At 42.8% G+C, this 26,754-nt stretch overlaps 1 protein-coding gene across 1 annotated transcript in view; it reads right to left on the bottom strand.

Moving 5' to 3' along the window:
* Positions 1 to 26,754, bottom strand: part of LOC146963116 (copine-8) — a 117,762-nt gene that overhangs the window by 83,534 nt on the left and 7,474 nt on the right. Inside the window, exons 2-3 of the mRNA XM_085769751.1 lie at positions 7,474 to 7,514; positions 2,274 to 2,320 (exon numbers count right to left, since the gene is read on the bottom strand). Coding sequence (XP_085625877.1) covers positions 2,274 to 2,320; positions 7,474 to 7,514 — 88 coding nt within the window. The remainder of the gene's footprint in view (positions 1 to 2,273; positions 2,321 to 7,473; positions 7,515 to 26,754) is intronic.

Raw genomic sequence — 26,754 nt, 5'->3', positions numbered from 1 at the left:
CTAGCTATCTATAGTCTGCTATCTCACAGTGAATTAACTGTCATACGTACAAGACAAACATACTGAAAAAAATAAACCTGAGCTCTCTGTTTGCGTTTGCTGATGACACATTATGAGAGGGGGAGGCCGTGGGAGATGACTGAACGGTTTGCGGGTTCTGCCTGTATTCAGCCGTCTGCACATAATTGACGACAACATCGCATGAATTGGTGCGCAAACTTTTCCGTTCTGTGCCGAAGCTCACTATGAAACTGGATTAGGGTTGGGCGGTATGACGGTATTATACCGTGTGACGGTATAAAAGTGTCTACCGGTAGAGATTTTGCAATACCGTTTATACCGGAGAAAGAGCAGATGTCTGCGGCATCTCTCTGAAGTCACTGTAGTTAGACCGCCTCGACACACGGGGGAGCCGGCACTGCAGCAGACTGCTTGGCGTGGTTGCATGAGCACGACGAAGAAGAAACAGCTTTACCGGTTACCGGAGTGCAGAGCGATAGATATAAGTGATAACAACCATGGCGGAGGCGGAGAGTGAAAGCAGAAGTGGGAGCATCCATGAGTGGGAGTCACGAGGAAACGGAGGCAGCCCGACCCGCCCAACAAGACGAAAAAGTGAAAAGTGAAAGTAATTCACTCCAGCCGTAATTTTTTTCGATCGATCAGCTGTGTTTGCCGTTTCATGTGTCATAGTTCTGATGGTTAGACAGATGAATTAGACCTCTAACACATCCTAAAGTTTGACTTGTCAGAGTTTTTCAGAAGAGGAGTAAGTCAGGTTATAAGCGATGCTAATTTCTGTTAGCCCGTCTATGGTGTTTTACATTATACGTTAGCATTAAGCTAGCGGGCTTTTTATGCTTAGTTGTGACACTGGCTGTGTGTGTTTTAAACGTTGTTTCAAACTATGTGGATTTGATTGGACATCTTTGATGCTTAAATATATATTGCCGCTTAACATAGGCTATTGCTTTACTCTTTCTATGTGCCATTTTTACTGTAGGACAGGCTAGGACACTCTTTGTTTATTATGGTCACTTAGTCCCTCCCACACACCGTTTTTCCGTCAGTTGTTGAAATTTGAGCCCTTTGTGTACTACCATAGACTGTAAGGTTACTTAGGAACTCAAAGTAACTTCTTTGATTTTCCCGGTTTGACCTGTTTGAATAGCCATAGACAGCACAGACCGTATCCATTTTCGTAAAATGCAAATTTGTGATTCTGTGATTTCTTTTTTTATATATAATTGCACTAACTGGAGCCAGACTGCTCTGGCATTTTTCCTGTCTTTTATATATATATATATATATATATATATATATATATAGAAATCCAAGTTAAAAAATAAAAGAGGAAAATGATCAAATGCGACAGTATGGTTATTTTAAGCCATTAATTGAATTTACAGGAGGAAAAAAACATACCGTGATATATACCGTTACCGTGATATGAAATTACTCATACCGTGATATAAGATTTTGCTCATACCGCCCAACCCTAAACTGGATATACCTGTTCTACTAAGCTGAAGCTGTTTATGTACGTACATACTGTGTTCATGCAAGCTGCAAACATGCCTGAGTGAGTGCAACACTAAGATGCTCAAAGAAAACATAGCGGTAATTGTTTTCTGCCATCCAACAACAGATTTATTAGATTATCTTTGATGGTTATGTTTAGACGTCACGTTACTTGGTCAAGGTTTGAGAAAGATTATGATCTGATATAATAAAGGAAAACCAAAATCATAACCTAAGTGCATTTGTTGAATAAACCTAAACACAGATCACATCTCTGCCACTCCACCACTACAGTACGTAACCAGAAAATCTGTTCCTAGGAGGCAGGGTTACTGGCACTATAGCTGTGTAGGATAACCTGCGTGTTTTTAGTATAAATTGCAATCACAGATTTGTAGGGGGTGCAGGTCTTTAAGTTTTTATGCATTTTCATTTTGATGTGGAAGCCTCTGCAACTGTTTTGAGACTTGCATATCTGTCATCACTAAATTCTGTTGTTACTTAGTTTGAAACTACACAAGTATGTTTGATGAGCAGCTTGAGCTAATGCAATATAACTCATTGTATGACGCACGCACGCACGCACGCACGCACGCACGCACGCACGCACGCACGCACGCACGCACGCACGCACGCACGCACACACACACACACACACACACACACACACACACACACACACACACACACACACACACACACACACACACACACACACACACACACACACACACACACACACACACACTCACCTCTCTCCACTCCTTGTTGCCCATGCCTTGTGTGTAGAGAACACAAACTGTGAAGAACAGACATATAACATTAAAAACATTAGAGACCATTGACTATACATGTCAGAACTCATACTAATATTTATTATAGTCACCCAGAGATTCTCAGATTCAAGTACTCATACACTGCACAGGATTGTTTTTCTTCTAACCTTTACTTTGGCTAATGATTGGTAACTAAGGAAAGTATGGAGGGACATTATTCTCATAATACACCAAGAAAATATATAAAAACTAACTAAAATGTTATGTAGCTCTGTGGATCCATTAGAATATGACTGTTATTTATATCAGAATGTGTGAATTAGAAATAACAAAACAGCATCAAAGCAGCTAATAGTTTTATTCATGAAGCTCCAATACATATATTTGGTGAAAGACATCATTTCACGCTATTATGCAATTTCCCGAAGCAAGGCAAATTACTGAGTTCACCCATCATACCTTTGATGTTCTCTTCAAGGAGGTGACAGACGGGTGTATCACACAAGCAAATGTCACACATTTTTTTAGAAACAGAAGGTGATTACTGTATATTGGAGAACCAGTTTTAACAAAACCAAACTTTATATGTTTTATGTATTGAAGGGCTTTATGTTTTGTTTTGTGTTTTGTACCTGAGAGCCGTGGTTGTCCCTCTGGATCACTGCTCTTTAGTTTTTCAAAGTATTTTTACCAGCAGGTGACATATCTCTGTATTTCCATTTTCTCAGATGTTGGCTCTCCTTTACCTCCTTGCTCTTTTACCCTGTCAGGCTGGTTCATATCAGGAGACTGAAGTCGCCGTGATCAGCATAATCACAAGTGCTACTCAGCATAAAAGCCGGCCTAAATGTATGGGTAAAGCCTTCCTCCTCTAATCACTGTCATCCTCATCATCGTGTTCATCACTGTCATCATGACCAGCTTGAGTCATTTTTATCCCACACTACTGTAAATGTGCTGACATGCTATGTTGTGTGTGTGTGTGTGTGTGTGTGTTTGTATTTGTATTGTTGAGCACAAGTATAGAGCACCAGAAGCCGCACTGATATCATAATCCCAAATTCAGACACAGCTCAAGATGACAAATACCATATTGATAACAATGGTCTTACACCCAACTCACACTCCCTTTAATACACACACATCTATCTACACACTGAAATCCACCATTTACAAATGTGCCTCACCACACTGCACCCGAGGAGCTAGCTGACGCTTCTCAAATTTACCACAACTGAGCAAGAAATGTTTACACTTTGGTTTGGGAAAGAATTTCACAACTGAGATACAATAAGTTCACTGGTGAGTGTGATTTTGTCATGGTTACCCAGACCTGAACTCGCTGTTTCCCCTCAGTTTCCAGTCTTTGTGCTAAGCTAAGCTAAGCTAAGCTAACCATAAATCCAAGCCTCTGCAAATGACTCACAGTCCATTTAAACTGTGGAAAAATTTAAACAAAATCATTTTATCAGACTTTATGACTTATTCTGCATCTTCTGCTGCAGAAAAATGCATTGTTCCTCTGAAAACTACTTCAACAGCTTTTCGTACAACTAAAATGGCTGTATGAAGTGACATTCCTCAGGCTTCTGTGCAGCAGAAAGATTTGCATGGCTGCCGGAGGAAAATAAGCACTAATACTATGCTACATTTTATAGTGGGATCATTCTTCTCCCCCTCTTGGAGAAGACAGAAAATAAGCACATTACCCAGAATGTCAAACTATTCCTTTAACTTACGGCTCTGGCCCCAAAAGCATTATTATAATGATTTTAACTGTGGGGAGAGAGGAGAGGAATTGACACAGTCTATTTGGTCTAAAAGGGAAAGCTTCTTAGTAGCATTAGTCAGACCTGCCTCAAGCTGAGCTCACACAAAAACACTTACACACGAGGGGTGACTCACAACTACATACGGCTAAAGAAAAGACCTTCGTTCAATCTGTAATTGATTTCTCCCTCCATTAAACTCTATTATTTCCTCTTATTTAGTACTTTTTTGTAACTCTCTTGACTATTTTTCCTAATACTCTTCTTTTCTGCACACGGCTTTTGTCATTGTGAGCTGTATACATTACAGTCAAGTGACTGACGTATTGCCGAAAGGGGTTGGGCCTTATCTCTGTCTCTCCCTGCTCCCAGCTCCACCCAGGCCCTGGTCAGGGAACAAGCACCAGGCCTGTTTGAGGAGCTTAAAACCACCTGCCAGGGTATGGGGGACTGCTGGGCTTGCCTGCCTCCCAGTGTTGCGTTTGTTTGTTTTACTTTATGTGGGCCCTGTTTCAGAAAGCAGGCTCAACAAACTCTGAGTCAAATCCCAAATTCCGGATTGACTGAGCCTGAGCTGTAAAACTCTGAGTTTTCGGTTTCAGAATAGGTGACGAATTAGTTCAATCAACTCTGAGTATGTTGAGCCTGAGGGAGGCGCGTTCACCGTGAACACGAAAAGCCATCATCAGTGGAGTACAGATTACATGATTCACAATGACAGAAAGAAAGAAATAGAGCCACAAATTTCACTCCAACTCCAATGACGGCATATGTGGAGTATGAACACAGTACCAGTATGTTTTCATGTAGCTCACTTGATAGCACGTACGACTTGTACTGTGTGCAGTCATCCCGAGTTCAAAACCAAGCAATTGCGAAAGATTTTGGTCGGCAATGCATTTTCTCGTTATTACAGTATATATAAAAGAGTATTTGGTTGTGTTTGTAATCTGTGGCCTCTCAAAAATTCCTATTTTCATTTGGTAGCTCTATTGATTTGTTCAGCTCTAATCTACTTCAAATCAAACATTAAGACATTTGGCTTTGGCTAATAGGCCTACTTCACTCTTGCAATATTTGGCTTCGGTTCATTTAATTGCTGAATAGTTAGGGTATAGAGACTGAGGGGCCGACAGAGGTTAACTGTATCTTCAAGATCATGTACAGTATAACAATTTCTGCTCACACTGTCCCACATGAAAACCTGCACGGTCTTGTCTTATAACAGAGCACTTTATACGGCCTGACAAGCTGTTGTCCAGCTGATGCGTTCACTGTCTCCAATGTAAAAAAAAAAAAGAATAAAAAATATACTTCAGTGAAGAATCTAATGACAGAAAATAAACAAAATCAGCTCCGATGATAATGAATTATATCCAGGATGTGTGGTGAAATGATATCTCTCTTAGAGGTAATAAATCCTCCAGGAGACAGAACATCCAACAGGCTCTACTGTAATGCTCTTCAACAGTAGAGGTCGACCGATAGTGGATTTTTAAATTCCGATATAATAACGATAGTTTGGAGCAGGAAAAAGCCGATAGCCGATTAATCGGCCGATATCCCCCCCCCCCCCCCCGAAAAAAAAAAAATATTAATTAATTTTTTTTTATTTTAATTTTTTTTTTTTTTTAATAATAATATATAGCTATTAGCTACTGTAAAACTAAAGGATGTGGGACACTGAATCATCCCTGGACCCTGTGAGTGACGAACAGCCAAACTCCACACGTGAGTTTGTTTACATCAGAACAGCTGTAGTGACGTGACGCTGCAGGAGAGGAGACTGTAACTAAACAGGACGTTAGCTCGTGGTGTGGTTACGCCGTACATTAACAGGTGACTGTTTCACTACAATTAGCCTACTGTGTGGAAAACCCATAGACTGTAAAAAGAAAAACCACGCTGTAATGATCGTGATCGAGTTGAACGAGTGTGTTTGGAGCTGACGGGAGGAGAGAAAAAAGAGAGCGAGACGCGCGTAGCGGCCGTGATATGACGACCCCGGTCCCCGTCCCCGCTGAGGAGGAACACTGCTGTTATGGAACAGGACCTAAACCAAGTCGAGTAGAGCCCATAGAGCCCAACTTTGTAGTGTAAAGAGCTATTATTGTGCGTCTGCCCCAACTCTGCGGCGCTCTCTCTTCCTCCTTCCCGTCTTTCTCTAGCTGTCCTTTCAAAATAAAAGCACAAAAAGCCGGAGGGGAAAAAAAAAAAACACTGACTCGTGAGCTGGTGGCGGTGAGATATTTAGCGTGGCAGCCGCCACCACATTATCTATGCAGGAACCCTTATATGATTAAGAAAATACTACAGTGTTTCTCATTAAATAACAAGAGAGTTTGGTTCCAGTCAGCCCCTCCACCTGCCGCCTCTCTCTTACTGCGGTCGCACCGCACCTACAGTACCCTCACCTGGGTCACTTCTCCTCTGCTGCCGCTGCACGCTGTCTCTCTCTCTCTCCCATGCTCTGTGTGTGTGTGAAGAGCAGCCCCGCCCCTCAGTGATCAGAGAGACAGAGAGCGGCAGGGAAGAAGCAGTTTATGGCGCTGTGGAAAAAACTGCAGCCATCGGCCACTATCGGAGCCAAGTTCTGCTGATTCCGATAGTTTGTAAAACGTCCTATCGGCGCCGATTAATCGGCCAAAACGATTAATCGGTCGACCTCTATTCAACAGCTTTAAATAAGTTTCACTTCCACGTCCACAACTTCATTCACTAAATGACACGATGTCTCTCCTTCCTGCTCCACGCTCAGCGGACCATCAACCTCAGGCTTAGATTAGATAGAGCAGGCTTGCGTTAACAAAAGCACTTCTAACTAAAAACACCACACAAAACTGCACGCACAATAAAAACACTATACATTAAATAAACACAACCTTCAACTGCAACAAAAAAATGTGCATTTATCACTCCAACCGAAGGCTTTTTGCAACTGGGCCAGGGGAAGAAGCTGCAATATCATGTTCACTGCCACCCCCCTCACTCTTCACAGCACTTGCAGCCTCCAAAGACAAGCCCACCTCCTCATCTTCAGGTCCACATGTGACTCTACTCCAATGCTGTTGTTCCCACAAAAAAACATTTCCATGAACAGAATATCCTGGCCTGTAATCTCAGAACCCCAGAGTTCCTCCTCTTCTACTGTATGTGACTTTCTCTCAAGTTGTTACCATCTAATGCCGCCTTCAACGAGTCTTCCAACTCTTCCATAACAAACATTCACACGTGTTGTGTGTATGTTTTGTAGTTTACACACACACAACACACTTCCCCCTCGTGCTTCCCTGATTACTGCTATTCCCATTGTGAAGCCAAGATCTCAATCAGCAGTCAGACAAGTGACACAAACATGAACTTGCTCGCCGTGGGTGACAGACAAACAGAAAGACGGCTGATCTTACTTGGGTCTGATTTGGAGAAGGTGTCCCTGTCCAGCAGGTTTCTGTGGAGACACAGAGGGTGGAAGTAGTTAGAGACGCAGTTGCCTTGGTGAGAAAGAAAAACACTTGTATTCCAAATGTTGCCACAAATGCACAAAGACTATTTATGTAGCCTGTGAGTCAGCACATTACCATCACACTTCGCTTACAGTATCCCTGTGGTGTGAAAATACAAAAAAAGTATTTAAAATACTGGATAGAGCACCACATTAGTCATGACACTGACATTTAGGCTGATGGGTCCGACTAACAGGTGTTGCTGTGTAGCTAAACCGTGATATAGCTCATTTCCTTCCAGTGTTGTAAAAAAAAACAAAAAAAAAAACATTTAAAACAATGGTTTGCACTATAATGTTGCATTGGTTGACACATTCCTTCACTGTGATAAACAAAGACATCATCCTGCTGCCATGACTACACCACCAAATGTGTCGGAAAGAGTCCTCTCACTCCTGTTTATTTGCTAAAGCCTAAAACATGCATGTCCATATGTGTTAATTGTGTTTATTTCCATTGTTGACCCTGGACTTGACAGCAGCATTTGACACTGTGTAGACTATAGGACCCTGTTGTCACATTTAGAGCAGCATGTGGGTATTACTGTAAAGGGGCCGCCTTCAATACCCATTATACATGTATGTATATGTGTGTGTGTTGATGTATGTATATGCATGTATGTATTTTTATTTCTGCACTGAAAAGCACTTTGGCTGACTGTGACAGGACTTTTACAAATGTGCTATATAAATAAAAGTGAACTTGAACTTGTTCACAACAGCACCTGTGCAGCCTAAACAGACATCAAAACTGAAAACCTAAAATCATTGTAATTCAGACAAATTCTCCCTTGTCACTTGTACTTCACAATTATCACCAAATAAGCGCAGTGTTTTCAACTTAAATCCAGACTCTTCTTATTTCTGAGAATTAATATTTTCGTGGCCTCTTATTTCATGCATGAAAAACACTTGGTCTGGCCTCATATTCTCTGAGAGCAGTGATACATTGTGTAGTTTCATCTGAGATGGACATTAATGAGATCCAAGAATTTATGTTCCCCAAAAAGAGGAGGGAGGAGGGCTGGGAAAAATTTAATGGGCCGATATGAAAGTGGCATGAGACCTTATTGTTAATTCTGATTAGTGAATAATGACATGAATGATGGTAATGGGAGCAAATGATCTGGAGAGAGGAGAGGAGAGGAGAGGAGAGGAGAGGAGAGGAGAGGAGAGGAGAGGAGAGGAGAGGAGAGGAGAGGAGAGGAGAGGAGAGGAGAGGAGTGGTGGAGGAGAGGGGAGAAGAGGAGAGGAGAGGAGAGGAGAGGAGAGGAGAGGAGAGGAGAGGAGAGGAGAGGAGAGGAGAGGAGAGGAGAGGAGAGGAGAGGAGAGGAGAGGAGGGTTCACTAACTTGTCAGTGAGGGTAAATCACTCAAGGCCTCGCTAAGAATTAAAATATACTCTCCAATCCACTTTCTTTTATCCCTTTAATGTGCCCTGACATTTCCTGGTTGCAGAAAAGGCATCAAAATGTGGGTAATGCTTTCAGTTATCCTTTCAATCCCAGGGATTGTGAGAGACTTTGAAAGGCTGTCAGACAAAGCCCCGAAACCATCAGATGCTGGAGAGTATCCAGGCTGCAAGCTGGTTTTCAGTAAGAGCCTCTCTAGCTGGAGCTGTGCTTTTTGTTCCAGCTCACTTTCAGTTGTCTCTATCTCTGTTCCTGTACGTCCTTCTCTCTCTTTTCTGAACGTGAACTGAACGTACTGTATTTCTGCTTGATGAACGTTACATGTGAACGCGTTCATTCTGGCGTTTGTGAATTGCGCTCTCTCAAAGTATGACTTGGTTCAGGAGTGTGCCAGATTTCTATAGAGTCTTCCGGGCAAAAACCCAGCCAAAACACACTGTAAACTGCAACAGCTATCAGCTGTTTGGATCAGCGGAGTGATACAGCGCGTGGCGGAGCCGTCCGTCTGTGTGGAGGAACACTGACCCAGTTGGTTAGTAAAAGATAAACAGGGTTAGAGAAGTAAGTCCAAGTCAATTGACAAATTTGAGAATTTTATAAAATACTGTAGTAACGCAATAGTTACTCTTCCTGGTAATTACTTTCATCAGGTTCTAACTCAGTAGGGGAAAGTAAAGTAGTAACTATAACTAATACTACTGGTTAAAACTGCTAAAATAATTGCTGTCTGTGGTTCAATATGGGCTGAGGCAATAATTTTGAAAAAATAATAGCTTGTAGCAACATATTGAAATTTTTTTTTAAATGTTTTTAATTATGAACTATGAACTGAACTAGTTCATTTTAAAATTTGTGAACTGAACTTTGAACTAGTTCATGTAGGAAGTGAACTTTCCCAACACTGTTTGTTACCATAATCCAAAGACACAAATAAAGTCACGTGTGTGTGTGTGTAGAGATATGTGTCTGTTTGCCTATTGTGTTGTCTGTCCTCAGCAACAAAAACACTAAAAGGGTGTTTTACATACTTGAGAGTAAAGCCTGATTAATGACAGAGAAGCTCCCTTAGTAAAATGTCAATTTCTTCTTAAAGACTACTTGGTAGCTGGAAGGTTTTAAGCCTGATCGACCTAAGAGCAAACACACTCCTCTTTGGTCAGCTGATTGGAGGGCTACATCAAGTCGTGCAGCTTTCAAGGAAGAAAAAAAGCCCTTGTGGTATGATATAGACTGAGGATGAATACGACAATGGGACTTAGACATCAGAAATGTAGTTATGAAGATAACTGTGTCATCACAACACACATCAGAGTAGATTATTGTGCATCAATCCACGGTCTATATCCGCTTATCAGGGCTGGAGTACACCCTGGACCCAAGTCGCCAGTCCATCACATGGCTAAGATGAACAACACACACACACTAGGTGCGTTTACATGGGTCCAAAAATCCTCGTTTGCTACCATCATATGGACATGCACTGCTGCACGGAGCCCCGCTGTAACTCTGAGAAGGCACAGATGGCTCTGAAACTTCTCCCAGCCCTTAGTCGACATGAGGGTGAGTAGATAATGAGTGAAATTTGAATTTTGGGTGAACTATCCCTTTAAAAGACTTAGTACGATCGGGTCGATTGGTGTACGTACATTTTAAAATACTGTGTCTTTCACACGTTTTCCTCCACGGCTCTTACCGGAAGTGACGTTTCCCTTGCTTGCCGACTCAGTCTATAATCGGCTTCCACGTCCATGTAAACGTGGATTGAATGTGGATCGCTTTATTTAGTGTTCATGTAAACAGGTCAAATAAGATTCATTTAATACGATTGTTTACAAGCAGATTGAGGAAACACTGCATGTAAACGCACCTACTCACTCTCTATGTCTGTGGGAGGAAGCAGGAGAACCCACAGAGGACCCACACAGGCACAGGGAGAACATGCAAACTCCACCCAGAAAGACCCCCGGCCCACAACTCAAACCAACTGACACTGTGTACATTTAAACAGTTTCACAACAGTTTTGCACATTGACCACCACTGGGTCCAGTTGCACTATATGCTAGTATTACATCTGACTTGGTTTGGTCTAGTTAAAAATTAAAACATATATTTGTGACCAGTTCTAAAAGACCCACATGTTCAGTGTGTATAAATGGGTTTGCTGCTTAATGTTGACAATATGAACATCAATATCACCGACTTTATCCTTTGAGCTGTGCATACTACAGTATTTGCAACAGTAAGATCACATCAGAGAATAATGCGCATACTCTGACCAAACACAATTAGGTATTCACTGTATAATGAATTATTACAGTAAACTGTTTGTTTTGTGATGAAGTTTTCCATAAAGATCTTCAAATGTTGGACTACCAGCCCACTAACACCATCTATCTACACACAAAAGATGAACGCACTCCTCCACACTAGAGATAACTAGGGAATAATGTGGCGGCTGTTTGACTGGTGGCTCGGCGTCATTTCCCTCTGAGTTGGGGGATACAGTCAGGACACCAGTTAGAATACACCTTCACCCTGTGAGAGAGAATTTGAGGCTCCACAGTCTTACACTGGCTGCTGCTCACAGCACATCACACATGGTGGCACTCCAAATGGGCTCCTGGGCCGCCCCCCCCCCTCTTGCGTGTGTGTGAGTGTATGTGTGCGTAAGACACGTTTTCAGGATTTCCACTTCACGGGATAATGTGAATGAGTCACGGCTCTCTCTCTCTTTCTGTCTCGCTCCTTTCCTTCTTTTCATCAAGAGGCAGGCAGTGGAAAGCTAAAAGCTGCCATCCGAGTCACAGAAAGGTCTGAAGGAGGAGGAAACGTACCGGACCAAAATAGTGTTAGTGTTAGTATTTTTAGCAGTGAGTTTCCCAAAAATGCTGTCATCTTCTACTATCAATGCACAACCTGAATGATCTGTTTCTTCTGGTGTAGATATCAGGCCACACTTCAGATCTCTTCAAAAGAAAACAGCATCAATCAACAAATGATGAGATCACAAAGTGAGCTTCTTGTTTGACTTGCAAAATATTGATTCTATAATAGATTTCCCTCAGGGTTTCTGCTCTTGGTATGTTTAGATGCAGCTTCTCTCTCTGTCTTTTTCTCTCTCTTCCTTCTTTCTTTACAAAGACATCACTGTCAGCTGGCTCTCAGTCTTTTAGATGCATCATGTTCATTCACATAAAAAAACACTTCTCGGTGCAGCTCCCCTCTCTGATTCACTTGCTGCTTAATCACTTGATTTGTTTTTGTCTTTCTCTCCTCTAACTGAAGCCCACTTGTCATGCTGCTCAGAAAAAGGACACAAGAGCACAACTCAGGAGGCAAATGAAAAAAGTTAAGAGTCTTTTGCCTGGAGAAGAAAAACAAGGGGTACAAAAATTCAAGCGGGCGAACAAAGTACAAAGGGTTGGAGCCGAGGCTAAATCGGAAAAACACAGACGAGGTCCAAAAACACGATCGGGATCAAAACAGACAGGTCAGGAACAGACACTCTGGCAGAGAGCAGGTGGAAACAGACCAGCATGTTCACCACAGAGCTGATGAGGGACTAGGGGACAGAGGACAGGTGAGCAGGGAAGAGGTGATGCTCCTGGCAGAGGCCGGCTAGGGGTGGGCGATTTCCTCACACAATATGTGTCCTGTTGCCACTCTCGTTTTGTGGTATAAGAACGCTCACAAGAAGTAGCCATCCATATTTTTCTGCAGCTTTGGCACTCTCCAAAGTTTGTCTACTTTCTGCTATTCTTAGCCCACAATGCTGTCTTCTGTTTACAAATTGTGTGACGCTTTTTTGCCAAGTCCTAATTAAGTATTCATTTTGTCTGTTAATTATTCATGAGGTTCTATGTTTAAATGTTTTGATTTGCAGCTTAAGTCACTGCTAACCAGCTAACCTCAGCTAGCCTCTTCTTGTCCTGCATTGGCGTCCCTGTCTCCGGGCAGGTTTCAGGTCCCGTGAATGTGTCAGACTCTATCTGGTGACTAGTGTTTTGTTGTTCTGCTCACATGTGCAGCTGATCTAAGCTCAACAAAACTGCAGAAGAGACCTGCTGTTGGCAAGCTAGTGGTGTAACAGTTGACAGTGGCTCTGGGTATAACATCCATCTACAAACTCATTTTGATCTCAACTACACACCTGTTAAGTTTTGTGACTTTATCATGTGACAAAATCTATCTACTACACATCTGTGGAACCACATCTTCCACACAAATGTGTGTGTGTGTGTGTGTGTGTGTGTGTGTGTGTGTGTGTGTGTGTGTGTGTGTGTGTGTGGGTGTGTGTGGGTGTGTGGGTGTGTGGGTGTGTGGGTGTGTCATACACACAGACCTTTTAAGGTAATTAGTGCAAGAGAACAAAGACCAGGGGCCTCATGTATCAATGTTGCGTACGCACAAAAAAGTGGCATACGTCATTTTCCACGCCAACGTTCAGATGTATCAAAAGTGAAATGACCGTGGAAAAGTGCGGTGGCCCACGCCAACTCCATAGCTGGCGTACGCACGTTTCTACAGCTATTGTTCCTTTGGCGACACTTAGAGGTGAAGCTGTGAAACTGTTAATAATGTGAAAACAATTAGTCCTCAGAGTAATGTGCACATCAGAGACACATTTATGAACGACTAACCCATCCATGTGTTGCAAATAGATAGGTGGATAGAAAAGCATGCGCAAAGTGGTGCAGGAAATAGCATCAGCTTTAGTCTTAAGATATTGCAGATGCTGCAGTGCGAAGTGCACACGAGTCCCGGAGGTTTTTTTTTGCACATGATGACTCTTTTTGTTTCCGAGGGCAATTATCTTAGAACTGAGCGCAGTGCGCTGCGACCGGCCTGAGCGCGCGACACGGCGGGGAGCCATGGGTCGCCTCCATTCAGGTGCTGACCACACTGTGAACAGGAAGCATTTTTCTACTATAAATGTACAGATCATATGTGATGCGTAAATGCATCACATATTAACAAACATTGTGGCGAGGTGGCTGGTTCAGCGCACGATTCATTCATTCAGCATAGCTGGGGACAGATTACAGGCTGGGACTGTATGCGCGCAAAGTAAATGTATTTGTTTAATTGTCCTATGTAACCCAGGGGTAGACAATAAGGGAAATTTGAAGATCACTGGCCCCACCATTCTAACCACTGGCCCAGGACAATAGGTATCGATCCCCATATTAACGAAAAACAACATATCCCAGCCAATTCCTGCGGTCTCGCCATCGAGGCTGGAACTTTCTGATACCATTACTAGTCAATTTCCAACATTCTTGATACTTATTCAATACCACGATCTTGTAGTTTCTTGAGATTTTGGGGGATTATTTTGTTATATGTATTTTAGTGATTATGTATGAGTTGGTATATTTGTGTTTAATTTTTGTATGTTGTTATTTATTTGAGTCTGAGGATTTATATCCTGTATCAGATATTTTTCATTCAATTTCATTAAAGAAGGTCAAAAAAAGTGCTTTTAAATTCATCAGGCTACTTTATTTAATAAATAAATAACTGTTTCACATATTTAGCCTCCACTGTGGTTTAACAATGAAGTAAAAACAGAGTTAAAATGGTAAATATGCCTCAACACAAACATGAAGTTATGTAGTCATTACTTTTATCCTCCAAGTAGTTCAGTGATATAACTGTTGTTCTCATTCATTCACGTTTAGGCTGTTTCCACAGATTGGTGCAAAACTGACTCATTGTTTCATTTTCAGCTCAGTTTTGCGTTTACACACGTTTTTTTGTTGTTGTTATTATGGTCTAAATGTCACGTGACGTGCCACCGCTGTGGCGCACACCGAACAGCTGGCGCCCCAGCGCGAGCTCTGGCCCGTGTGTAACCTTCGCGTCGGTCCCGACAGGACTCGACCCGACGCGCTGAGGAGGAGGGAAGTTTCATGGTTAAGAAAAAGGTTTTTATCGGTTCTTGTGACGACCTTCTATCAGCAGCAGTGAGTGAGCTGCAGCTGCAGCTGCAGCTGCTTGCAGGTGGTGCTGACGTGCCAGGGCACAGCGCTGGCTGCGCACAGAAAGTAGATGTCTCTGTCGTTGATCGGGTCGGGATCTCTTAGCACTAATTACCGAGACGATTTGACAGTTATCATTTCAAACCACAGGGATTTAATGTGAAATTAGATTTATTTATTTACTTGTTATATTCTTTTCAAGTTTGGAGCGTTCTGGTGGCCCTGACGGTTTGAAAAGTACGTCCGGACCACCGGGCCATTTATATTGTCGACCCCTGTAACCCCCCGATGCACATTGAGCATGTCTGCCGAAATATCACACTGTCAGTGACTTTCTTTTTGCTGGTTAAACTACACAGACTGTGTGAAATACTTAATGTCAATAAACACATGCGTAAAGTTGGACATGTGTCTTTATCAGCCTCCCTGGCGCACTTCTGCATTTATTTACTATGCGATCTGTGTATAAAAGAAGGCAAATAAAATTGTAAATCCATTTCACATAATTTAATTAGAGTACATTGTCTGCTTTCATTTGGGATGACAGCGGTCCTCCGCCTCACGTTCACCTTTATATAACACACACACTCTCCCACCCCCTTTGTGATGGTGCCGGAGGACTGCAAAAAAAAAGATGTTTACACGGCTCAACTTTATCGAGGAGCACCTTCAACTCAAATTTGGTTAAATTGCTGTTCCTCACAGTTTTTCATGGTGTTATCTGACCGTAAAGAGAAGGGAATCTTTGGTGCAGGCCTTATTTACATTGATTTGCATATTTAAATGGAGGCGTGGACAGGGAGGAGATTACCACTTCGACATGTGCGCTCAATTCCACGTTGATTGGGATGTACAAAGGAAAAGTGCTTGGATCCATGCGTACACACACTTTGATACATCAGATTTTCTTTGTGCATACGACAGTTTCTGGATTTTGGCGTACGCCATGTTTCAGTATGAAATCCACGCAAGTATTGATACATGAGGCCCCAGGTGTAATACAAAGCACACCCATTAGATGATTACATTGAAGACATAAACATTTCCACCTAGAGGCAGGGCTTCAGTTCCTAATATTGTGTTTTCTTGTTGCTATTCAGCCATTCAGATTATACCATGGTCCTACAGAATGCGTTTCCAGTCACAATGGTGAAGTTTTCTCCTGGCAAATCCATATTCTCTGCACAGACTGAAGACCATACATTTATGCACAGGGAATTCTACATGCAGAATGAGACAGAGCCAACACCACTTGGCATCACAGGCAACACAGGCTAGTTAGAGAATATTTTTCCATCTAGAATAAATGCGTTGGATTAGGCTCACACAAACACACTCAGTGCACCTTAGTTTAACAATGCTGCTTTGTTTGGTTTTGGAGCAGTGTGCTAAAGTGAATTCTGATACCAGAAGGGTTGGAAACACACAAACACACACACACACTCCTGAAACATACTTAATAAAAGGAGAACGAGGAAATAAAAAAAGACAAATGGGGACAAAAGCAAGACAGAGGAGGCTTCTTGTCTTTTTGTAATGAGTTCTTGTCTTTCTTCTTGTCTTTTTGTTCTTTTTGTAATGACTTTCTACATCAATATACAGTAGATTCTGTGTGTATCTGGTATTCAGTAGATTCACAGTTTTTCAATTCTCCCTTACAAGAATAAACAAAATCCAATTTGAATACTGAAACAGAATAAAATTATTTCTCCTCGCCATTAAATGATCACTTCGAAGACATTTACAGTTGAAGTGATAATAGGGACGAAAGGGATTTTTTATTCTAAAGCAACTTTACTGTAACTCTGGAACAAAATCACTTAATTTGACCAACCAACTGTTTAAAAAGTCAGGTTTCTGTCCCTCAAGTAAAGAAAATCACTTCTATCAACAGTGTCTATCAACTTTACTCCACTGTTTTACCTCTCAGTTCTAAAGTACAGCTCACTCGTACAATACACATACAACAAACTCGCTGCCAACATCACCAACGCACAAAGTCATAGGCAGATGTGACAGTGCTGATCTCAGGCCACTGTCAAAGCAGGCTTCTTCCCCCCTGGGGGCAACCTATACCAGTACAGTCCTCTGCCATCATGGCCACAGCTCTGACGCATCACTTCTGACAGCTGTCAATCACAGCTACAGGAAGTGAAATCTGATACCAGAAGGGTTGGAAACACACAAACACACTTATTCATGAAACAGACTTAATAAAAGGAGAGCAAGGAAATTAAAAAAAAGACAAATGGGGGCAAAAGCAAGACAGAGGAGGTCTACAGACAGACAGACGGACGGTGAGGCAGCGCCTTCAACTGATATGACAACTCTCTAATTCTGTGATGGAGCTTCAATGTGGGGGTTTTATCTCTCTGCCCCCCCCCCCCCACACACACACACACACAGACTGGAGACACCTCTGTGCATGTGCAATGGGGAGAGCCAAATGACAACAGCACTATAAGTACGGTTACCATGGCAACTATACTGACAGCCAATTGAGGCCATTTGACTGACTTGACTGACAGTTGCTGTATGTGTGCTATCTTTCCAGACGACGAGCAGGGACAGCATCAGTGATGTGGTATTTGTGGCGCTCACCTTTCCACCTGTCCTCTCTGCCTTCACACACCTGCTCCTGTCCCTTTCTTTTACGCCTCTCTTGATCCATTTTCCACTCTCTCCTCAGTTCTTCCCCTCTCATCATCTCCCATTTATCCCTCTCTCCTTTCCCAATTTTACTCCCCACCCCCCTCCTTTCCTTTCCCCCCTACTATTTTTAAATTAATGAATACATCTACAGTGCCTTTTGGACTGGCTCGAGAGGCCGTGTCCGTGACAGTGTGTTACCTTGACGACACAACAGCAAAAAACCCCCCTGAGACCCTCACAACCCTCTCCTACGCTACAGAAATAAATTGGGTTTTTAGCCCACTGGAGGAGAGGAGAGGAGAGGAGTGGTGGAGGAGAGGAGAGGAGAGGAGAGGAGAGGAGAGGAGAGGAGAGGAGAGGAGAGGAGAGGAGAGGAGAGGAGAGGAAATAAAACGGTGGAGGTACTCGATGAAAAGAAAAGAGGCAAGCAGTCTGATTAAGCATCCCAAACTGTATGTGAGCAACCAGAGGAATCTTTGTTTGTGTGTGTGTGTGTGTGTGTTAAACTGCTCTATTTCTGTCATTCCGGGTTCTTTGGAGTCCAGGCTAAACCATGGGTGCAGAGAAAGAGAGAAAAGTTGGAAGAGAGAGTGTGAAAGAGGAGTAGGGGGTTCAAAAGCCACAGTACAGAGAGGTGTAGAGTATGGCAGCTATGGTCCAAGCCAGTGATTTTCTCGGTCAGAAACTTTTGCTGGATGTATGGTTATGGTAGACAGTGCTGCTGCTGCTGCTGCTGCTGCTGCTGCTGCTGCTGCTGCTGCTGCTGCTGAGGGACACCACAATCTCACATTTGGTGTCAGCACTCATTCCTTTTCCGTTTTCCGTTTTTCAACAGAGTCACTCTTTTGTGGTATTCGTGGTTATTTGTCAACCTGAAAGCTGAAAGAGCAGAAACAAGCAGGGACTTCCCTGCTTGTTTCTGCTCTTTCAGCTCTTTCCTACCTGGAACGTGCTGCTCTCGAGCTCAACACACGCTGTGCTGTGTCTTTCATCACATTTCTTCTGCTTCACCTCTGCTCCCTCGATCCTCTCCAGCAGCTCGAATTATTCTGCACTCCTTTTTACATCATTATTTTATTTCATTACTTTTTCTTTATTTCCAAACCCTGTCCCTTTCTCTTGCTCTGTCCTCTTCTCATGGGAAAGGGGGTTTTCTCACTGAGAGCCCAGAGCGTTAATCCCAGTTCTGTCCTGTCTTACTTCTGCCTTTCCTCACTCTATGTGTGTGTGTGTGTGTGTGTGTGTGTGTGTGTGTCTCTGTTTGACCATGACCTGAATAGGTTCTGTGAAGACTACACCATCTCACTGAACTAGATACAGCAACACACACATATGTAGATACATGCATAACCACATAGAGCAACCTGTGTGTGCTCCAATGATTTTCCAGTTTAACTAACCCTGTTGTCCCCCATGTAAAGTCTCTCTCTCTGTCCCTCTCTCAGACACACACACACACACACACACACACACACACACACACACACACACACACACACACACACACACACACACACACACACACACACACACACACACACACACACACACACACACACACACACACACACACACACACACACACACACACACACACACACCAATACAAACTGGACATATTGCTTCATGATTTGCACTGGTCCAATATTCCAGGTCTAATAAACCTCAGATACATCAACTCAATAAACAAGATAAGGAAAACACACACAGATAAATCGGCAATGCTAAAGATAACAAGTTTGGGTGGAAAACAAAGAGTCTATTTCTGCTGTGGTGACTAATCTGAATCTGAGTCCATATGTGACTGAAAACACCATGAAGCACAGAAGAAAGAAAGACCAGCAGAGAGATGCCAGGCGACAAGCAGTGGGTTTTCAAAATGACTTTTCCATGTGAAACTTCCCTCGGCACCACTGAGGACACAAACAAACCTGTATCAATGCAAGAGCCGCTGTGCCACTGCAACACGCAAATTAATGTCTTGAAAGGTTAAAAGCATCCAGAATGGAAAATAACCTGTATGATACAGCAGGCAGGCTGTGGTCTGAGACGTTGAAATGTGGCCAGACAGTCGATTCCCTGAATGTGTGTATCAGCACCACAGTATCAGGGAAACCTCACAAAACAAAACAAAGCCGCATATAAGAACCTTGATCCCTCGTCCTTCTTTTTGAAACAGAACTTGCCGACAAAGTCAAAATCAAAAGGACTGCAGCTGCACACAGCATCAGTGAGGATTACAAATGAACTCAATGTGGTTCAACATCTGTCAGTGTCATCCAGTTTCTACCTGATGCAATTTCACATTGTATTTAAAGGTGTTGTAGTCAACTTGTGTACATTTGATCACACCAGCCTGGATGTAGGCCTGGGCGATAAAGCGATAACGATATACATGGCAAAATAACTTTTCCTCGATCGATCATGTGGCTGTGTGGCTCACCTTAGAGAATAAATGATAGTTGAGTTGAGTCAATCTATAGCAGCTATATATGATTATGATATATCTTCAAATCTCACTTGTCCGAACATTTAGGCTTGACAAAAATAGTGATTTGAGTTATATCGTGATATATAGCCTATCGATATCAACTGATATAAAAAATATTATCGTGATGGGGTTTTTTCTCATATTGCCCAGCCCTACCTGGATGTCAGATTACACAATGATTCATAACACATTAATATTACATGTGTCCTATCAAAGCCCAGCAGCACAGGTGGGACTCCACCAGAGCCTATACGGTTCTAATCACCTCACTTCCTGTTTGAAGTATCAAAGACTCATTTTGCCGCCTGCTACTCTTCCTCTTCTGTTTACAGTCAGGTTCTAGTGTGTAAAATGTAAAAGTTTACAGGTGAATTCGCAAGATTTGATTCATTTCAAAACAACCACATGGTTCATTTCTCATCAAACAATGAACAAACGATTTCTGAGTCACATAAAGAAGCAGCAACCTGCCAACCACAATCCACAAAACCACAATGAGCTGGAAGGAGCTAAAAGCTGCTAAAAGCAGCTGATGATGAGCCTGAGTGCTAACCAAAAATATAATACCAAGAATACAGTATAATGGAGCTCTAAGGGTGTCTTATGGAGGCCTAACACACCATGTCCAGACTTCCAGTGCCACACAACTAGTGTGATGGGCGTAGAAAAGAAAATGACTAAGGTGCTTTAATTCTCTCTTTCAAATATCTGTGTAAAATGTAATATTTTACAGGGCTCCAGGCTGCCACTAAATGGGGACATTTTGTAGTGCAAATACATTTTTCATCTACTTGTGTATGTGCAACCAGTGAATTTGCCTTTTTTGTAACACTGGTGAAACATGGAAGGGATGACTCAAAGTATCTAGTATCTGTCATCACAGATGTCAGGCCAATGTGTGTGAGGATTATGAATGAAAAGGAAATGTGAATATTTTTTTGCAAGTCGATTTACGCCCCTAAGTGTTCTGCTTGTTTCCCTAAAATTAGGGGCCACTGTGCCCCTAGTAATAAATAAAAGTCTGGAGCCCTGTCTGTTTTACATCAACATAAACAGTGAAAAACAATGAAGACATGTCATTTATATGTCTCATCTCCTACTCTTCATATCAGCGACCGAGTTGGTGTACATTTACATTTAAATAGAGGTCTTACTCTCCTGGCTTTTCATGCACTTCTCAGTATCACATCTGCCACTGCAGGACTGAGCGTGTGTGTGTGTGTGTGTGTGTGTGTGTGTGTGTTGTCCGTGCTTAGCAACAGACCACGAATATTCTTGGAAACATGTGGCGCAAGAGGAGAGAACTGGGCATGCTCAGATGTTCTCAACAGGTCGCTGAGCACAGTGCTACAGGTACCTGCTTCTCTTTTGTCTGTGGTTTTTTTCCTCCACTTCTTCTTTCCCTTTGCATCTTTACTGATCCATCCAATTTCAGTTCATTTGTTACACAGCATGAAGAAAAGCACATGCTTGCACAAACCCCCCCCTCATCTCTCACACACATGCACATAAACACACACACATACACATACTGAAGGGGAGCATCAGCAGCTTGTATTCTCTCTCTCTGCTGCTCTAAGAGGGCTGCCCTAATTCTTCTTGACAAGGGCTGGGAGAGCCAAGAGAACATCTCAGCACACACACACTGATACACACACACACACACATGCTAAAATATGCCATGCCGCTATCCCTTTACACACAGACATGTGCAACAAAATACACATCAGTCATGGACAACACACAGCCACGCATCTGTGCCAGTGGCATTTTACCTTAATTGCCTCTGTCACCGCTTTCAGTGCAGTTTAGTCCAAGTCGCCTAGTTTCCTCCATCAACACATGACTGGAAGAACTCAGTACTGTCTCGGCTGGCTGCTTTACATACAGATATGACAGAATGATCTTATTCGTCTGTGTTTGTTGTTAATGTTTATAATCATTTTCATGCTCAGTCATGGAGTATATAATGTCAGGACGTGGCGTGTTAAATGGGACATTCTCAAACAGTCAGTGTTTGTGTGTGTGTGTGTGTGTGTGTGTGTGTGTGTGTGTGTGTGTGTGTGTGTGTGTATGGGTGGTTTTGCGATTGTGTCTGCACATGTCTGTCTCTGTGAATAACCCTGTTACAGACCGACAGAGTGAGTGTGTAAGCGCACGTGCGTGCACGTTTGTGTAACGGTTGTGACGAGGTTACTCTGAGCTATCGTCGGCGACAACAGGGCAAGAGGATGAGAGAGAGACGGAGGGAGAGAGGGAGGGAGGAACATGGAGGTATTTCTCTTTCTATCTCCGACTCCCCTCGCTCCTTACCCTTCTTTTTTCTCACATGTGTGCATGCGGCCTTCCTACCATGTTATCAGCAGGACACCGTGTGTGTTTGTGTATGTGAGAGAAGGAGACAGGCGTACTTGTGATGTGCAGGGCGAGGCCATGGGCCATGAGGGAGGGAGACAGATGGGGTTGGTGGGAGGCAGCATCACAGGCTGGAAACACGGCTGTGAGGGTGATTTACTGTATGTCAAGTAATCTTACTTGTCATATAGTCTAAATCTGTGTTGCAAATGTCAATCTGAGAGCTCATTGTGAAGCGACGCGCCTCTCTTTTTGTGAAACAGCAGAGGAAAAAAAAAATCTCATCAGATGCAGCCTATTCTCCATCCAGATATCTCATCCAAAAATGTCCCAAAAAAAAAAAAAAATCAAATTGGGCTGGCAGAATTTATAGGAGATGTTTTGATTCCTTTATTATGGCTTCATGGCCCACGGGACCCAATCTACATCAGTATGAAAATAAAATGTCAGAGCATCAAAATGTGAGCGTATTTAATGTGTGTCTCTTGTGCTGAAAATGTCATCAGCTGTTTGACTGATGGGAGGCACAGCGGCGCAAATTCCTGCCAGTGTGAGTGCACAATGAGGGTTTAAATGCTTTTAAACACGTGTGTGCTCGTGCTATGTATATTACGTCTGTGCATGTCAGCTCATAAGCAATCCTTCACTTACACTGCTCCCCGGGGGCCTCCTGTTGAACATCTTTGTAGTTATTGATGAATTCATTTGCTATTGCGCCTTCAGCACACTCTCTGATGGTCCACTGAGTGGAGCTTTCAACGCCTGTTTGACCCAGAGGTCAACAGGTCTCGCTGCATATTTATTCTCCAGGAATATCTTAAAGGGATAGTTCAACATTTTGGCAAATTGGCCCATTGCCATAATCAAGAAATAACCAAGAAATCCCATGAGCCTCTGTAGGGTAGCTCTGAGCAGCTCGCGGCTCTGCTCCGCTGTTCTAAAAATAGCTTGCACCGACAATTAAAGGTAACTAACCTACTGCTATGACTATAGGGATTATGGCAACACAGAACAACCTCCACAAGACCAAGTCGATCAAATACGAATAACGATTTTTAACCATTCATCAGTCCCACTATTTTGCCTTAACAAGACCCCCTTATTCTGACACCTTTGCTTGTTTACGCTGAAGCAGACAAGCTGGCACATTGTATGCTGTATACGCTGTATGTGATTTTAAATAAAGTGTTGATGTCTCAGCAGTCAGAGTTGTGGCGGTTGCATATGTCTCTCCATGCTTTCACACAGATGTCGCTCTAACTCTTTGACCTCCTGCCTTTCCGCCTTGAACAGGCTAGGTAGTGGGGGTTTACTTGCCTGTGAGTGGCTGATGTGGAAGGTATTTGTGTATGTATGTGGGTCTCTGTATATACTGTGTGTGTGTGTGTGTGTGTGTGTGTGTGTGTGTGTGTGTGTGTGTGTGTGTGTGTGTGTGTGTGTGTGTGTGTGTGTGTGTGTGTGTGTGTGTGTGTGTGTGTGTCCTTGAGTCCATGTTTTATAACCTGCATTTAAAATAACACCACACCTGTCTAACCTTGAGTAAGGCCGATGGGTACACCTATTACCCCTATATGTATTACTTCTGCATGTAGCAGCAGAGTGGTACACAACTGATTTGTGTGTGTGTGTTTGTGTGAGCGAGCGAGCGCACATGCGTTTGTGTAGCCCTTGACCTTTGCCAATGACTCGCTCTCCCTCTCTGTCAGATCTTTATCAATCCATTTTCTCGCCACAGCTCTACAGCTTGATGTATGGATCAGAGGCATTGTAAGTGTGTGGCTTGTGTGTGTGTGTGTGTGTGTACAGTGCAATTAAGCAGACATAGACACACATAAGTCCTGACACGGTGCACATGCGTCTGGTGACTTATGTAGAAAAACTCCCCGCAGTGAGCACACAACAGAACGAAGGAGGTCGATAGTAATTTCCTCAGAGTGCATAAATCTTTACTGACTTGAGCAGAAAAAAACCCCAAACCTGATTAGAGAACAGGACTCGGGCCTCTAACCTGCACAAAAAACTCTCCTAGATGCACATAACGACACTCCAAAAGCACACTCATGATCCAGACAGAGGTAATGCAAGGCAGACAAGACAATAGCATCAATTCATAGCAGCTCAGAAAGGGTTTTTTTCTCCAATACAGCTTTGTCTCACTGATTGCCAGCACCACGCATTGTCATCCAAAATCATTTGTACCCCCTGCTGCTCGGAACCACGTGTAAACACAGAGAAAAAAAGTTATCGGCCGTCGTCGTGTCATCGCGCACACTCGCACACACCCCTTTTGTGCTTTTGGCTGGCATTGAACCGGCGCCCAGCAGGCAACCCATGTCTTCCCTTCAAAGTGATGGCTGTCAGCGACGTCTTCAATAAGAGAACCATTATGTGAGCTCTTTGGGGGCCAAAAAGGTCAATGCAATCACTTCCCCACAGACGAGTGGGAGTGAGCGACCTGAAAATAGATAGCGGGTTGGTCCTGAGTTGTGATGTTAAAAGGGCGGGGTTGCAAGGTAAGTGGCTCAAACGGAGGCAGCAAAATAGAAGGCGGCGCGATAAAGATTTCCTGTAGCTGCTGGGAGAAATATCAATAGCGAGATTTAAAATGTGAATCAGCACGATCAATGGTGTGAAGTCCATAGGGGGCCATGTGACCCTCGAGGAATCTGAGAGTCTTATCCATTAGCTTTACTTTATCTCTTAAAGCAGAAGTAAGCGGAATGTTTGTGTTAATATAAGTCTTAAATAGTTCTATCTTCCGACAGCAATCACTTCTATAGAGTGTTTGGTCTGAAACACGGGTCTGTCAGTTACTCTGCTCTGCTGTAAGCCAAGGAGAAAACTATACTTGTATCCTACAACCTTTATCCAATGAGGAGAGAGAATGGCATAAAGGGGCGGTCCTCTCTGTGTGTGCAGCCAAGGGATGCGCGTGAATGTGGTGACGTAGGGACGAGGGCGGGGACTGCTAACTCCATCCGCTGACAGGAAGTTAGCCAAAACCACCGGATCGCTTATTTCTGCTTTAAAGAAATGCAGTGACACTAAATACTCTGCTGATACCAGTCGTGACTGGTGCAGTCGATGATGAACGATAACAATTCTGGAGGAATCAGTGTCAGTAAAAAAGGCATCAAGTGTAACTTTTTAATCTGCTTTTAATGCTCTCTTTGAGATTATTTTTTTAAGGATGTGATGTGTGAGTATGTTCTCATTATGACAGCAGTGGTGTATAGAGTCCAAATGAAAGCTACTTCCTTTAGTCTTGGCTCAATAGTCCAAAGTCTGTGTGTGCTAAGATCCAGCTTTACACAGCCTACATTTATCTAGCCTACTTTTCATCCTTTTCTTGGCTCTGGCCCAATAACTTAAAGTGTCTTCTATCTGCTTCCCAAGCAGAGATTCAAACATAATCATTGTTTTTATTTTGTAAATCTCACAATCTTAATAATAAAACCACTTCTTAGATCTCACTAATTTTCATAGTCAATCTGGAGACTAAAATTCATGGTAGCAGTTAATGGGTTTTTTTCTTAATTGGTGCAGAGTTAACTTTGTACATGGGGTTCAACGTGGAACTCTTTTCTTGGCAAAAGTTCAACAGTCCACCTTGTCTGCTATCAACTGCTCTCCAAAGTGGATTTAAAAATGGTTTGAATTGAGCATGGTTTGATCATCACACACTTATGGCCTCACCAAATATGACTTATCTCAAAATATGACAGAAGTTTGAGTCTGGCTTCATTCTGTGGTATCTGGAAACATATCACAAATACAATAAATTCTTGAAGTCTAATGTGTTTAAATTTCACATACACATACACACAGCACTCTGCAACACTTCATGCTACACTATTGATTTGCAGACATAAACAAAAGTTTGTTTCTTTGCTTGTTTGTCAGAGGGTAATTGGTTGCCAGTGTTACACCACAACAATTGCAACTCACATCCAAACCAAAGACTTCATAGTCAACACTGAAATGGGAAACTGTACACTGTGCATGCAGCCACAGAAATACAAACACACAAATACACAATAGCTCCTATAGTTATTAGCTGCTGGTTGTGTTGGTAACATGACTGACTGACTGTCAGCCTGACTGACAGCAGGAGAAATTATCTGGGTGGACCTGAGTAAGTCAGTCCACACTGTGATGTATATAACCATTTTACCTTTGTATACACTGCAGCTTTTCTGTCCTAAACAAACACATTCACTGATTAGATGAGTCACTTTGAAACTAGCTGGATTTCACAGCCAATTATCATCTAATTGATTATACAAGACATGCAT

This window comes from Trachurus japonicus, chromosome 23 (assembly GCF_045865225.1).
Source record: "Trachurus japonicus isolate A0001 chromosome 23, Traja_1.0".
In the NCBI taxonomy this organism is placed as follows: domain Eukaryota; kingdom Metazoa; phylum Chordata; class Actinopteri; order Carangiformes; family Carangidae; genus Trachurus; species Trachurus japonicus.
Note: the sequence above shows the minus strand (reverse complement) of the source record. Positions and strands in the feature narration are given on the sequence as shown.